The 16,713-nt window shown below is 43.9% G+C and overlaps 1 protein-coding gene across 1 annotated transcript; it reads right to left on the bottom strand.

Moving 5' to 3' along the window:
- Positions 1–2,460: 2,460 nt before the first annotated feature.
- On the bottom strand, positions 2,461–10,835 carry PRDX3 (peroxiredoxin 3). The gene is made up of 7 exons (XM_083505026.1): positions 10,687–10,835; positions 9,895–10,015; positions 8,672–8,813; positions 7,505–7,640; positions 5,154–5,257; positions 3,732–3,897; positions 2,461–2,619 (listed from the first exon to the last, which is right to left on the bottom strand). The coding sequence occupies exons 1-7, from the start codon at positions 10,729–10,731 to the stop codon at positions 2,566–2,568; spliced, it is 768 nt and encodes a 255-aa protein (XP_083361152.1). The 5' UTR covers positions 10,732–10,835; the 3' UTR covers positions 2,461–2,565.
- Positions 10,836–16,713: the final 5,878 nt, after the last annotated feature.

Genomic DNA, 16,713 nt, shown 5'->3' with positions numbered 1-16,713 from the left:
AAAACGCAACCCCTTTATCGATCTCCAAAGAGGAGCGCGGTTTTATGCTGCTTACTTTGGAGTAAGTTTCGAGTAAGCATGCCTAGGATTCGGCTGCCGCGCCTCCCCCGGGTAAGGGACCCGTGGTTTTAGCAATTGCACGACAGGCAGAAATTGGACGGGAAAAACTTTTCCCGATGTGAAGTTTTCGGGGTAGAGAGGGCAGCAGCTCACGAAGCTCTGCCAGGCAAAGCGGCTGCCTCTCCACGTAGCGCACCTTAATTCCCCCCTGGACTGTTTAAAATAAATAGGGGCTTTCTACTTAAGTGTAGAACTAGGGAATACGAAAATGAACGACACCCCCTCATTCATTTATGCAGTTTCGATTTTCCCCTTTAACCTATGTATTTGAAAGGGAGACTCCACCCCTTTATTTACCACTCGCAACGTCTAGGCTTGCCAGGTCTAGATGCTGAGAGGGCTCCTCCTGTACCCTTATTATGACATTTGTTTCCCATCTCTTTCCTGAAGCTCAAACAGGCATCCATTTATTTATTTGTTACAGCAATTTGTATTCCACTTACGCCCATTTAAAAATTCAGCCATGAGAAGGCAGGCGACAGCAACCATGCCATGTGTCATGGCTGCTCCATCAATATGGATTGGCAAAAGCACAGAGGAATGCACCAAGTGGGCAGTTCTTTTACACTGCCAGCCCACTCCAAACAGAATAAGGCCGATTCAAACATGCTTAACGCATCAGCGTTCAGCTCACAAAAGACCACAAAGGTAAGCACCGTAATTCAGTGGCTGAGCAATTGTTTTGCCTACAGAAGGTCCAAAATTTATTCCCTGGGTATCTCCAGATAGTTGTGAATGTCCCATCTGAAACCCTGAAGAACCACTGTTAATGTAGACACTAAGTTATACATGTTTTATATGAAATCTTTGTGCTTACTGTTTCACAGATGAAAGTCACCATCTAGTGCTGGAATTTCGTCTTCGCTCAAGGAGCAACTTTGAGTTAGCCATTGTAACTGTATTTCCCTCCCCCACCCCAAAATCTGTTTCAACTGCAATTTAGCCCAGTGCAGCCTTCTCTTGAGAGCCCAGAGGTACCCTTTCCTACCCCAAACTGAACAATCTTACAGTAACTGAATGTGTGCTCATTATAAACTTTCCTATGCAGCCCAGTTGTATGAGTGTGTATTTACAAGTCCCACTGTGTTAAATTTAATTATTAATTTAAGTAATTGTGCATAACTTTGTGCATCGGGCAGAACAAATTCTGAGGACTGCCTGCTATTGCCGCTGCGATGACATGATTGGGGTGAATGAGTATTTTCTTGTAAGAACATATGGCCGAAGGCTTACCTAGCATCCTAGGTAACCAGCAGGTTACCTAGGTTACCTAGCAACCAGCATCCTGCTTCCCAGAGTGATCAGCCGAATGGGAATCCCATTGGTAGGACATGAACACAATAGCCTTCCTCTGCTATTCCCTAACAATGCTGTCTCTTATGTGAGGGGTGCTGTCTCTTATTTGAGAGGCAGCATATAGCCATCATGACATGTCTCCAAAAGATGTGGTGGTTGCCACAAACTTGGCTTCAAAAAGGGGAAAGAGTTTCCTTCATAAATTGCCATCTTGTTTCCAGAAGATGAGAGTCATAGTTCGAACCTCTATAGTTCTGTTTTTTGGAAGTGTCTTTAATTCATAGCTGCATATTTTGATACAGATGTTCAAGATCATTCTAGAAACAAGCTGTAGTAATTCGCAGACCCATTAATGGATCGACTCCATAATTACAAACATACCATGAAATACATGTGAAAGTGGCAACAGACAACGTCAGCTATTCAACAATTTCATAGAAGGCATGAGTCTGTTGAGCAACACCACCAACAAAGATTTTTGGTTCATAGCTTCACCTTGGGTTTATTTGTAAAAGAAAAGCATTAATCCTTCACTTTCTTTCATCTTATAGGTGTCCCATATTGCAGGAATCTTAAAGTTTAATTACTTCAATTTTCAGTTCACCATTCACATGTTGTGTTGGCTTTCCTTGCAGAGGTGCAGGAGTTAAGCATTGCATTTATCTGTGCACAAAACCCCATTGCAGAACAAGTTTAATCCTAAATCTGTGAATATACATCTGTAATACATCCCACCTATGGCCAAAAGAAAAGCATGGGCTGTTTAGGTGGAAAAGGCAGAACCTACTGGGGTGGGGGTTGTTTTGTTTTAAAAATCTAACCAGCTCCTTAAAGAAGGGGAAGCCTGCAGTTTACCTTGTAAGCAATTCAAAAGCATGGATATATCCCAGATTTAATATGGGTAGGTAGGCATTGTTTTGCTTCTGAGTATGCTGCATGTAAGAAACACCATGAGTGTTGCTTAAATCCACTTGGGGACAAAGTCACTCCTCCCTATAGTATAACACCTTGCAAAATATAACAACTTTTCCATCACAACAGATATTAAAATAATTTTGAAGATTTATTACAATCATAGTTGCTCTTTCTGGAAGTCAGCTTTGTTTGGAGGAAATGTAGTCTACTTCTACCTCATTATTACTCATGATCTTATTTATTTACTTTCTCAAAATACTCCTTTGATTCTTCTGGATTTGGCTTGATCTGCAAAGCAAAAGCATTAAAACAGAAGATCAGTATCAAATTATATTCATTCCAAACAGGAGTTAAATAAACGATGCCCTCTATGGTGTTAGCACTAACAAAAAATGTTTAAAAGAACAGTTGGAAGAAATATTAAATCCTTGTCTTCCTTATTCATGCTAACCAACCACACATCCAGACAAAAATAAAAAAATGAAACATTTAACATTATTTAATGACACTGAAGTTAAATGATATTTTATGGGGAAAGTGTGAATATGGTAGGAGAACCAACTCCTACATTCAAAACATAAGCTCTTTTACAAGCAACTACGCTTAGCTAGGTTCCACTAATACCAGATGGAACTTGCATTTGTGGAAAGATTGTTAAGACGAGTTGTCAGCTAGATTTGCATTCCCAGTCAACATCCTTTCATCTTACATGGTTTACAATTTTCTATGTGAGCTGGTTGCTCAGACCCGTTCTTTGTGTGTTCTCTAGCCACAGATGATAAATGGAAAAGCTCTATGGGAGTGTTTGATCATGCATCAAGTAGGCTGAATGGCTGGTGTGTATCAAAGCACTAGCAGTTGTGAATTTGCAGGGGTTCACTGGATGATGAGTCTTATAATTTATTTGAAAAGATGAATACCTTCTTGTAATGTTCTGGAAGTGCAAAGGTAAACCCTGATTTGAAAGCCTGTTGATATGTGTACATAGGATGCAATGTCCTGCTTGAACACACCCCACCCCAACAAATAACTCAATTGAGTGCTAGCACACTGAAGCTGCTGTGACACAAGTGCATGATACAAAAGCCATTGCACCAAAGTAGCATGACAGATTGTTATACCAGCAGAAAACATTTCTTTCTAATTCTGTCCTGTTAACAGGGTAGCAACTTACCTTAATAAAATGTTCAGATAGAAAAATGCAGTATTTTAGAACAAGATTTCAGAAGAGTCTAGATTAGCCCCAAAGCACATATATGTCTTAATTTAATTAACAGTCATTAATCAGTTAATCTCTTTTCAATTTCAGTAAGCTCAGATATGAACCCCTCCCGTATAGATGATAGGAGGCTTGCCAACAATTACATGAATTTTTGTGAATGTTAAGTTTGCCAACGCACCGTGGGGGAATGTGGAGTCCAATCTGCTGGACAGACTTCTCCATGCGTTTCTACAAACTGGAACGCCTTCACCAAGCGAAGTGTTTCCTCTACGCTTCGACCAACAGGGAGGTCATTGATGCTCAAGTGCTTGATAATTCCATTAGGATCAATTAAAAAAAGACCCCTTCGAAAAAATAAAGCAGAATTTATAGTTTAGCACTCCAAAGGGCACTTGCTGTAGTTGTTTTTCAGTTTGAAATGCATACCGGCTGCACACATAGATATTCCCCATCGCATTGGAGAGCAACTATAATGGTAATGGAACTTAGTATTTCATAGTTTTGTAGAACTTCAATACATTTGAGGGATTCTAGTGTTCCCTGTATTTCATGGTGTTGGTTGCACTTTAAAGTATTTTACAGCTCAGCAACAGGATGCCAACCTATACACCAGAGCTTTCCAAATTGTGTGTCGGCTGCAGTGGGTAGGTGTGTCGCACGAACGCTCCTCGTGCTCCCTCTGGGGCTGGAAAGGGGTTAGTTTAAGCTAATAAAACTGAATTACTGTGTCGCAAAATGACGCATGTCCAAAAAGTGTGTCACCAACATGAGAAGTTTGGAAAGCTCTGCTGTACACTTTGGCAACACAAGGCACAGTAGAAAGCAGATATCTGAAAAAGGCTTTCAACTGACTGACATTAGTAGAGGGATTTTTCTGGGTTTCAACTCTCACCATGCATGCATTATACCAAGAATGTATCTTGTCTCTGATACCAAATACAAACCAAGCCTTGCACGACCTCTAGCAAGGATTCCGCCAAAACATTTTAAAAGTGGACTCTCTGACTCTCTCTCTAGCACTCACAGAGCCGAAACACATGATTAACAGACTTGCTTTGATTGGTCTCTACCAGCAAAGAAAGAAGGATGTTTGAATACTCCCTATTAAAAATGGGTGGTATTGACGCAAATAAATGTGTGAGCAGAGCAAGTTCTACTTGTACAACAACTTGTTCACCTTGGCCCCATGCATACTTTGCAACATACCCAAATCGTCTCTGGAAGGTTTGGGAATCCCCCAGAACAGTTTTAGGGGGCACATGGAGGAGGAGGAAGTCCCACTGCTCATGCGGAAATCATTCTCCTAATGCAATGACTCACTTAGTGCTATTTTGGACACAACCCATTTCCTGTGCACACAAGGCTCTACCATGTCAGGTAGGCGATCAGGCTAGATGCATCATGGAAAGTCTGCTAAAAGTATGCTTAGCCAGCATAGTTTATCTTTAAAGTATGCGGAGTTTATAGCTAGCAGACCATCCACTGCTTCTCTGAGCTTAAGCACATTTAGGCAACTCCTGTCACTAAAAAGGAAGCTTCAGCCTTAGTGCAGTCCAATTACAGAAACACTAAAGGTAACTAAAAGATAAATCTCTCTCACCTTAATGCAAGACCAGGCCCTTCCAAAAGCACACCATAATCTCGAGAGATCTGTTTCGTTAAGTCTGACAGAAGTGGGATATTCATGTGCCCCAAGCCGCCATTCTAAGAAAGAGAAGAAGAGGGAGGGCATCAGTTTTCTTCAACTGGAGACTGTCCATATCGAAACCTTGCTTCAAAGCATTGATAGAGAACCTGTGGTCCAACAGCACCTGTGTGCCTACAACTCCCATCAGCCCCAGCCAGCATGGCCAACAGCAAGGAGTGATGGGATCTGAAGTCTAGCAACATCTGGAGTGCCAGATTCCCTATCTCTGGGTTAAAGAGACTCTGTGATGAGAAGCTTCAGATACATTAACTCCAAGACATGCTTAGTCGTCTGGGGAGAGGGAATCAACCATGGGTGGTAGGTGGATTTTCATGAAATGCTCTATTGTTGCTTGATGTAGGTTTAAAGGCAGAAAAGCAATAAGCATAATATGAATAAAGGTATATTCCCTTCGTGAAAGAGGCTGCAAAGTAAAGTGGAGCACCTTCACTAAATGCAAATTGCTAAGGAGATTATCTACCTACTGTTTATCTACCTACTGTTTTTATATACAGGGAAGAAGTCCAATTAAAAGCCATACAGTTGGTGTGTGATTATTGAATCGCAAAATCAATGGGCAATAATAAAAAGCCCCTTTCCCTCTTGTGTTTAGTGAATCAAATATACCAATGGAAGAATTAAATATTTCAATTATTTGCTTTTATATCTCAATGCTGCAATAGTGCTGTTACAGTGGTGCCCCGCAAGACGAAATTAATTTGTTCCGCAATTTTTGCCGTCTAGTGAATTTTTCTTCTTGCGAAGCACAGTTTAAACGGTTTAACAAAGTCGCAAGACGTTTTCGTCTTGCGAAGCAAGCCCATAGGGGATTTCGTCTTGCGAGGCAAATCGCGAATGAAAAAACCTTTCGTCTAGCGAGTTTTTTGTCTTGCGAGGCATTCGTCTTGCGGGGCACCACTGTACTTATCATATGCAGACATGTAAGCCTTTCACACCGCACTCATAGTTATTAGTATTGATGGGTGCATCTATTGAATTTCACAACATTTCCAGAGCTACGAAGGTAAACAACATATCCTTGAAACAAGGCCGCCAAACTTCATTAAGTGTTCCCGGGTCCGTCTCTTGTTGACCTTGGGTGATCCACTAACACTTTACTTTTGCAAATACTTATGCATAAATTTCTTCACATGAATACACTGGCTTCAAGGCTGTGGGACACGTAAGCAAAGTGAGGCCATTTATAAATGCATGCAGCCGGCCCCGTCTGTGCTAAGGAAACGTTTTGCACAGTAACACAGCGTCATACAGCATGAGGATAGACTTGTGCTCTGAAAACCTCTGGTTACAACTGTTATAAGGAAAAAAGCAATCCTTGTAGAAGAGGGCTGTGCAAAAGGACTTTATTTCTGCTAGGGGAAAAATTCATAGACATTCACCCGCTTTAGGAAGACATGGGGGGCGGGGGAATTCTCATAGTTCAAACCTATCCATTTATTCCAAGGAAAGAAAATATCAACATGGTAGAAGATTAGTAGTTATGTGTTTCAAGTGAGCAACATCGTTTTTAATAACATCAGGCCCAAACTGAACGACTCCTTCCTAAGGATTCTGAAATCAGGGAAGCAAACTGTCTCTGTAGCCTAACTATCCTGCAACTCTCCAGCTCCTCAAAAATTAGGGAGGAAAGCACCCCCCCCCCACTGAAGTAAATGGCAAAGCTCATTGATTGGGATGTCTATGCATGGTCCCAAAGTTTTGTAACCATAGAATGATGGCTGGTTAAAAATGGAAACAAACTTGTGGACATGCATGAGCCCAGGTCTTGTGTACAGAGCACCAAACTATAGCTGAACATTACATCTGAACCAGGTCTACCCTCAATCTTATTATTCCCCAGATGCATTTCAAGGTGATATACAGTAAAATTAAAAAAAAATTAAAAAAAATAAGCAAGCTAAAAAAAGGAAAGAAAATAACACACATAAAGCCAACATATTGCAGGTAGTGGACATACAAGTTCATCTGATTCACTAGATATGTGAGCATGTAACCAGTCATTTTGTGAGGCTCCCCCTAGAAGCTTCTTGCTTGCCTAGATGGGAGGAGCAAGGAGTGTGTGTATGTAGAAAATAGCTTTCTGCACAAAGCTAAAAGTCACACCCGTTGCTCCACCCACTTTTACCTCTGGCCCTGTTCCCCACTGGCATGTGGCCTTCAGAAGGGAATTTGGCCCTCAGCCTCAGGCAGAAGTTTTATCACACCTGCTTTAAATGAAAAGCAGCAAAGTATCCAGTCTGTACCTTTCGTGGTGTATTTATCCAGGCGAGGTGAGTAAAGTGAGAATCCACCGACACACCAACTACCTCGCAGTTCACCTGATGGAATTCGTTAGCTTTGTCGCTGAAAGCGACAATCTCTGTTGGGCACACGAACGTGCTAAGGGGAAGAAACACAGCAAGAACGTGAAGGGGGAATGAGCCAGCCCTGATTCAAGAATGCTCCTATTTTTCCCCCACTGCAAATTCAAACAGAGAAGAGGAAAAGGTATTTGCTCATCCCAGGCATAAACCCTGCAGAAGGGGGGGGGGGGGGGTAGGGAGTTTACAAGCCCTCAGGGTCACAGACTTTTAGTTCAAAGGAAAAAGCTCAGAGGAATACTGTCATTCTGCCATGAAACCATGTTGAGAAATATAGCGTCAAGACTGGAGCTCTATTCCCTGTCAACAGGTTTAACAGATCCTTACTCAGACAACTTTATCTGGCATTCCTAAGGATCCCAAGTTGAGCCATTCTTCCAAAGTTTGGTGGCATCATCATCATGATCAAGATGAGCCACAGCACGACTCCAATGAGGAGGAAGCTGGTGACTTAAATCTAGCAAGATTGTATAGGTACCCAAACTATGCATGCTGGCAGTAATTTGCTAGTCAGAGGCATGCTTTTCTCAGTTTTATCCACCAAAAATAACTAACATTCCTGCCCTCTAGCCACTAGAAGTACTGATTCCATGTTTGCCTGAAATGCTCAAATGGTGGGCATTAATGTTCTTCTATTTTGTTCAGAAGCACAGGATCCTCCAAAAGTTTAATTTCCCTTCATTACAATCCACCATACGTGGATGTTTCTGTCTGTTCCATTCTCTGTTGTGAAAGATACAGCAAAAAAGTTTCTATACAAAGAAATATATATATATATATATTACGTAAATACATTAGTCTTTTATGTGAACCCCACCCCACCCCCAAGCAACACACCCACTCCCTGCCTTCAACAGGCATTGGTAAGACAGCTTCTAGTTCACTTCTTATCATTCACACCTTACATAAAAGGCTCAGGCTAGCCTGCACAAAGATAGGCAGGATTCAAAGGAGAACAAGTTAACTGTTTTGCAGATAAAGGGACCCGCTAGTTAACGGAGTGTAGGCGAAGTCTGTATAAAAGAGATAGAACATATAAGCATTACTTACAAGTCCAAAGGGTAGAAGAAAAGAACCAGATATTTTCCTTTAAAGTCATCTAAACTCAGCTCTTTGAAATCCCCATTAACCACAGCTGTACCCTTGAAATAAGGAGCATGCTGGGTGACAGCAGGAACAAACCTTGAAGAACCTAGGAGAAGTTAGATAAAGCATGTAATAGAGGCATTATAGAAGAAACAAGTGTAACCTGCAAAGAACTGCAGTACTCCACACTGTTCGGGGTGCCAGCCAGTCACAGATTCTTCCAAGACATACCATTCCACCGCTAAGTATCTCAGTATTCATTGGTCTATTTTCCAGCCCTCCACCTTATAGAGATTTTGCCTTCCTTCTTCCACCACCTCCACCCCCCAAAAAAACTTCTGTAAACCTTGGGGATCCCTGAAACCGGCCGATTCTCTCTCTCTCATATGTGGATGCCATTTTGAACCCATAAGGATCCATACTCAGAAAATGGGATTATTATTAACATATGAGAAGCCTATTTCTTGGTGTCAGTTTTTATCTCAACACTATTTCAAAACCAAGCCTTTACAGATAGCCTGGAATGTTTATGCTCTGTAATCAGGCCGTTGAAGGAGAGAATTTGGTAAAGAATTCAGTATTGTAGGGTGTGGGTTTAACTCAACTTATTTCCGGGTTTCTGTCGCCGGTAAACTGCTCTCTATCTTACGCTGTTTGCCTTTTGGGAATATTTTGAGGATACCTATTAAGGATTCGTCTGTTCAAGCTCCTAGAACTGCAACTCCTTACAACTCCCTTCCTCACACACACAGTTCTGAAGTCCAGAAGTAAGCAGACTAAAGTGTGTGCATGGGGGGGGGGGGGGAGAGAGACATGCACACTAACGCACGTTCCTGAACATCAAGGCATATGTATGTTATTTTCACATATTACAGCTGGCAAAACTCCTACTGAGCTGCCAGTAACACATTCTGGGACGATGGTGGTGTTTCTTCAGCAACAAAATCTCCTTTAAGCTACTCCGATTTTAAATCACTGCAGAACCAACTGGACAGTAGGCCAAATAAATAACATCACACGCAGAGCAGAGAAGGCGACGAAGGATCTTCGGCATTATCTCGGGAAGGAGAGCATTCAATGGAGCGTTAATACAAACAAGCTCCTACGTGCATTTACTTCTGAGTAGGAGAGTGCAAGATCGCGCTGTCACCCCCACCACAGCGCCCTCCAACCGGCCGCACACTTACTAGTGCTGAAATGCCGCCGAGGAAAAGCGGGCGCCGTACCGTCCGCGCACTTCCGCCCTCCTGCAGCCGCGGCGGCTGTAAGGCACCTTCCGGCAGCGGCGCACGCCCTCCAGGGGAAGACCTGGAAACAGACGGCGGGGAAACGTTACGGGCAAAGGTGGCGTCCAGGAGCCTCACTGGACCCAGATCTAGGGGTTGCACGAGATGCGCCCTCAAAAAAAAAGTTGTGAGCCTACGCAGAGCTGCTGCAACTGGCAAATACCCACCCGCGCCCCCAAATTCCCCAACACGCATTGGCAGGCTGCAGAGTTGGAGAGAGAAGCACAGAAGTGCCCCAAACACTTCTGGGGGCAGAAGGGAAAAGGGGGCTTCCGATCTGGAAAAGGCAGGGAACCTCTGGCTTGACTCTGGTTAAGTAATAAAGTGTCACGGCGCAATAATAATAAGCATGATCCGTCCGCGCCAGCCTTCGAGGTGGACCGAGTTGCCAGCGAACCCATTTTCAGAGGGCAAGTTCGGGTCACCCGGGCAGAATCGGTTTAGCCTTCGGAACGGGGCCGGTGGAACTAGTCGGTGACGCGGATCTTTCCCTCGTGCAGACTGCACTATGCCTGCAAAAGTCAATATAGTCTATCTAGAGGGAGGGGAACAGGCCTTGGAAACGGGAAAATGCGGTCCCGGAGGCGCAACGCGCGCGCAACGAAGGCTCCGCAGGCCTCCCCAAGCGCCCGGGATCATGGCTTCGCCGGGACTTGCGGAACTGCGACGGAGCAAAGCGGGGCTCGCACTTACCGAGGGCCTCAGTAACCTTCCTAGCGCCCCCGTGACAGCAGCCATTTTCAGCTCCAGAGAGGGACTGGCCGCGGGAGGCGGAACCGGCCTCACGCTCCGCACATGGAGCGCCAGGGGTGGGGCTACGAAACCTGTCGCCCGGGGCCGCGGCTTTTTGATAGGCGCAGCAGCGGGAGGGGCGAGCCTAACGGCGCGAATGGGGCGCCCAAATAGCGAAGGGCCCCGCAAGAACTTGAAGCTGAGCCCCGTTGCCCAGAGAAAGAACCAGGCTTGCAGCGCGACGCACCTACCGTGGGTGCGTTTCAGGCAGACTTGAAACTGCTTCATTTTGCACGCAATCCTATGCATACTTCACCCCATGCCTTCCCCTTTTAAATGTTTATTTATATACATAGATATACATTTTCCATTCATCATCTTATCGTTTTTCTATATAGACTTCCCGACTTATCTTTCATTGACATCCTGTTTCATATTCTTTGGTTTCCTACATCTCCTTATATTTCTTGATTCTTTTTTCATTCTTTCTGATCCCTTATCTTGTCTACTGCTGATCATAGGCTTATCCCAACTGCTAGTTAACCTTGATACCACCCTTTTAAAAGTATTCTTCAAGATACTCCCACTCACTTCTTGTTCCGTCCTCCCATCATAATTTCTTATTTTGGCCACCAAACTTGCTAACTCAGCAAACTCTTTCTGCAACAATTGATCCTTTGTCAGAACAATCTTTTCTTTCCAGTTCTTTGCCTAAGTTATTCTTGTGGCCACTGTTGCATATAAAAATAAATCCCTTACTTTCCTTGGTATATCTTTCCCTATTATTGCCAGCAAGAAGGCTTCGCAGTCTTTTCGGGAAGGTGAATTTAAGCATCCTTTTAAGTTCCTCATGTACCATTTCCCAACTATTATTTTTGCATGCTTGCATAGCCACCACATATGGTATAGAGAACCTTCTTTTTCTGAACATTTCCAACAAACATTGAATCCTCTCATACGTTCTGCTGAGCTTACTTGGCATCAGATACCATCTATAAACCATTTTTTGGATATTCTCTTGAATTGCATAGCAAGCCAAAATTTCCATCGTCTTCCATTTTTCCCATGCCAAGAGTTCGATGTTCTAGACCCTGCCTCCATGTGGTCTTCCTTGCTCCATTCTGAACAGCTTCTTGTCAAGCTAAGCACCCCCACACTACTACAGTATTCCTCAGTTGGAAGAGGGCCTCAAGGAGGATGTTTTCAGATTCCAGAAGGGAGGTCAGCCATCCCATGAGATCCTGAAAGAGATCAAAGGACAGAGGAGAAATGTCAGTTCCCTGTGGACATTACAAGGGCTGCTCCAGGCCTAGGGTTTGATTTCAGTAGGAATTAGGAATTCCATGCCAAATGCCTGCACGATCCCCCTCTCAGCCTCCCACCCAATGTCCCCCAAATCCCATCCCAGTTTCTCCTTCCCATCTCACCACTGGGTATCTCATGAAGCTTCTCACCACAATTGCCTCTGAAACCAGATTTTTCATGCAGTAACTTGTCTGCTGCCTCTGAGCAGGTGCCCAGAACTCAGACCAGGAACATCTGATCCCTGTCCAGTTGCTGAAATGGCAAAAGTCAGGCTGCCAGTTAAGGATAGGAGGGCCACTCTCTATCTGAGACTGTAAGAACTGGGAGCAAACATTGCATTGGCGGGGGGGGGGGGGAGAGAGAGATCTGAGGGATTTAGCACCTGCTATTCAATTTTCTCATATACTAACCCCAGGTAATGGGAAGAGCTGCCTCCATGGCGAAAGTGCAATGAGAGAAGCCAAGGAGGACATGGGGAACAGGCCTGATAATCTCTTAGTACTTTCCACAAACGGGTATGACAACATTCTTCCTTATTTCCTTGCTTCTGCTTTTATTGAAATCCTATAACGAGGTATGGCACCTCAAGCCTGGGAGGCAAAGTGCAGCTCCCCAGGCCTCGCTGGCTAGCTCCTGGGACACTCTCCAGAACATACGCCTTGTAGGCCACACCTTCTTTGCTCCCCCTTGAGGCCAAACCTATCACACGCACCCCCATCCTCTCACTCCTTGACTGCTTTCGCCTGCCTGGAATGTGTTCTTCACCTGGGATCATGTTTCTTGCTTGCCTGGATGGAAGTGTGTGTGCATTTGCAAACTGGTGACTTCTGTGTGGCTAGAATATATGCTTGTTTAGAGAGGAAAGAGTCACATCCATTGCTCTTCCCACTCCTCCCTCTGGTCCCAGGCGCCACTAGCATCTAGTCTCCAGAATATGGTTCACAAGAGAATGTGGCTTTCCAGATTAAAATCATGCCTCCACACCCATGTCCTATCAGCTGTTTCATCAGACCCCACAAATTTATGGAGAATGAGGCTACTGAGAGTGGTGAATTGGCATGTAGCTCTGTGTTAGCCTCTAAATGATGCCAGTTCTGAGGATTCACAACAAGAAAACGGCTCCTGGGTTCATGTCGTGTTATAGGCTTCCTCACACATCCCTCCAGATACCTGGTTGGCCATGGGGGTGTGTGGCTTCCAGCCCTGTCATTTGATGCATTACCTGTACAGTTTGCTGGATTGTATGACATCATAACAGCTACGAAAGAAGCAGCCAAGATGATCACAGGCTTGGAGAATAGATAGATAGGGAGTTCCCACTCCATTTACTATTACATCTTTGATGGGGATTTCTTCACATAATGTTGAATTGGTTTATGAAATTGGCAGGAATATTTATAGGGATAGCGTTGCTTATGCTTAAAAGAGGTCTGAGAACAGCAAATAATTAGCTTTGTTCACTTCCCAGTGTCAACTGGGAAATTTGCCAAACACACCAAAGATGCATCCACCACTTATTATATCATAAATTTATAGTCTGCTTAGTATAAAAAACCTTCAAAGCATTTTACAAATATTCTACTCTGCTCCTCTACCCTTCCTCTTCCCCCTGGATCTGGTTAGAGGTTGAAATTAAACTTTGGAACATATAAGGGGCAGCTAGGATCTCTATTCTGGCAGCCAGTGGCAATACTACTCCCCTCCCCCACTCCAAATTGCATTTCTGGAAACAATTTGAAGGGTTGTGTTTAATAAAAAAATACTAGTGGAATCATTTGGCAGTGGCTGCTTTAAATTAAGTAATGACTTCACGAGAGATCCACGGGCATTGTGGATGTAGCACTAACATGCAAGCCTCACAGTTTAACAACTATAAAATGCTACGCTTCAGAGCCTGTGGAATGTTTTGAAATAAGAGGCACTGCCCTATTGCTATTGCTAGGTGACTGCAGATTCATTCCATACACAGGGAGAGTGTGTAAGAATTCTATGATACGCAGGCTGCCTGCCAGATGTTTTGAATGAGGTCAGCGTACTCCTAACACGCTGTTATGACACATCATCGAATGTTGAGACAATATGCCAATTTGTAGGGTCATAACCTCATTGCAGCCCTCACAATTAACTGAAGGCAGGCAAATTGTTAATCATTTGGAGGGAGACACTGAAAAGGCATAATGAGCTGGTGGCCAGCAGCTATGCTTACAGATTTTATACTACAGAGAGGAAAACCTAGTTCTCCAGCCATTTGAATGAATATGATGTTGATCAATTTGCATCGACTCAAACTGCTAAGCATGCTTCCACTTTGGTGGTGTCATTTGTTTGCAATTTCTGGTACATCACGGCGAGCGGTAATAAATCTTGAGATGCTGTGGATGCGATCATTTCACTTCTGGTGGCATTAATTAAGATTCAGCTTGGAAAATATTTGCAGACAAATATAAATGTACCCAATTTAGTAAATTAAAAGGCCTTCTGCACCAGATTTTTCAAATATCACGTATTCTCTGAAGCTGGGGCACTCAAACTTGATTTAAAAATAATAATAAAAACAAGCAGCTGCATTCCAACAAGAGCTCTGAACTACACATATGTGTTTGGATGACCCCAAGCAACCGAAAAGGGCTGTGGACCATCGACTCCCATAATTACATGGATGCAACAGTTAAATATGCAAAGAGGAATGGAGAACAAGTTATTGGAAAGCTACTCCCATGAATAATCCTTATAGAAAGTATTTGTTTCTCATTGGAAATTTTGTCTTGGAAAAAAAACAACCCGAGATTTTTCGCCTTCTCCTGTAGAGACAGGAGACAGTCTGTTACTGCAGTATTCACAGCTGCAGACCTGCAAGCCCACTCAGTTGGTGACTCATCCGCTGCAACAGCTCATAACACAGCCCTTCATTTACCAGTCTTCTTTTCTTATTACAGTGAGGCCAAATTTCAGCTTTTGTACTGAGGGGGGAATAAATGTGTTAACGTTTCACTCCCAGGCCCCTGAAAGATGGCTGCTCGACCATTTTCCCCCTCTGACAGCCTGTGTTTATCAAAAGGTGTTTTATGAAGTGTCCCTGCTTAGCTGCGAATGAAAAATACCTTCCTTCTTAAAAGAGACTGTGAAGCAAAATTTAAAGGTTTACTTGGGACTCCCCCCACCCCCTTTATACCTTTATAATTCTAGGCTTAGAGATTTTCCTTAGCCAGTTCCAAATGAAAACTACACTGGGTTATGTGTCTTTTAAAAAAATATTTCTTCTCCAGAGGAGAAAAAGTACATGGGAGACTAAGCTATGGAAAACCCTCTCACCATGAATTAAAGGCAGAGTATGGGTTGCAGTGCTGGGTCAACCCAGTAGGGCAAATAGGATCAGACTGCAACGTTGCCATCTTTTGCATGCTTAATTGGGAGTAGGTTACGCCGATCTCAGTTTAGTTACTCCCAAGCAAACACGTGTAAGATCATGCACAGCAAAGACCTATCACAAATTTTATTTAAACGTCTACCTTGCCTTAGCCAAAGCACCCTGGGTAGGTAATAAGTCTGCAACTGCTAGGAGGAAACAGCAAGGTTTTCGTTAAAAGAAGCTGTTGACCCAGTTATCATTCAGTAAAGGCCAATAACATTTAGTACATCACTGTAAATCCGCGTCCCTCTCCCAGTTCAACCTTGTCAACACCCCCCACCAAGAGCAATTATTTGGTCAACAGCACTTTCAATACCTAGCCTTTGTCAAGCATGGGGCAGTGAGGGGTGGGGGAGAGAAACTCTATACTTGTGGGACAGCCGCCTAGAATGCAGGTCTGCAAACTCTGGCTCTCATGAACTGGCAAACAGAAGAAGAAGAAGAAGAGTTTGGATTTGATATCCCACTTTATCACTACCCGAAGGAGTCTCAAAGCGGCTAACATTCTCCTTTCCCTTCCTCCCCCACAACAAACACTCTGTGAGGTGAGTGGGGCTGAGAGACTTCAAAGAAGTGTGACTAGCCCAAGGTCACCCAGCAGCTGCATGTGGAGGAGCGGGGACGCAAACCCGGTTCCCCAGATTACGAATCTACTGCTCTTAACCACTACACCACACTGGCTCTCTCAGATGCTAATGCTAAGAGACCAGGTCCTCCAGCCCAGCCGCCATGACTGGCCAACGTTCCAGGATATGAAGCACATGAAGCTGCCTTAACCTGAGCCAGACCATTGGCCCATCAAGCCCAACCCTGTTCTTCAGGGTCTTCCCCATCTTGCCACCCGAGACCCTTTTCGCCAGCAATGCTGTGGCTGAGTGTGGTGTTCTGCTACAAACCATATGCACAAAGCCTTACCTCCTCCCAGTGAAGAACCTGAAACAGTTATCAGATCCAAGTAAACATTTTATTTTAGATCATTTATGCAAATATTGAAACTGAATATTTAAATATTTGGCTACGGAGGTATTCATCTGCATGCACGATCAGTGTTAGTGCTTCTGTTATTGAGGAAGAGCTCATTTGGGAAGAGCCAACGTCATCAATGAGTTACTTCGCTGCCATCCAAAAGGAGGCTTCGTCAAAGCATTTATCGCTGCCTCCGCTTCCTCTGCTGGTTCCCTGAGGAGGAATATTAGATTGTAAGGGCATCGGGGCAGGGGACTGTCCTCTGGTAGCCTGTAAGCTGCTGTGCATACTGATACCGCTATATGAAA

The sequence above is a fragment of the Podarcis liolepis genome (genome assembly GCF_965112155.1).
Source record: "Podarcis liolepis genome assembly, chromosome: 5".
Lineage (NCBI taxonomy): Eukaryota > Metazoa > Chordata > Lepidosauria > Squamata > Lacertidae > Podarcis > Podarcis liolepis.
This window is presented reverse-complemented; position numbering and strand designations above follow the sequence as displayed.

Excerpts from the sequence above, each read along its gene's own strand:
- PRDX3 (XM_083505026.1), bottom strand. The coding sequence starts at position 10,731 with ATGGCTGCTGTCACGGGGGCGCTAGGAAGGTTACTGAGGCCCTCG. Across the intron at positions 8,814-9,894 it reads TCGGCGGCATTTCAGCACTA|GTTCTTCAAGGTTTGTTCCT; the intron begins GTAAGTGTGCGG and ends AACTTCTCCTAG. Across the intron at positions 2,620-3,731 it reads GGACTCCACATTCCCCCACG|ATCAAGCCAAATCCAGAAGA; the intron begins GTGCGTTGGCAA and ends TTTGCTTTGCAG.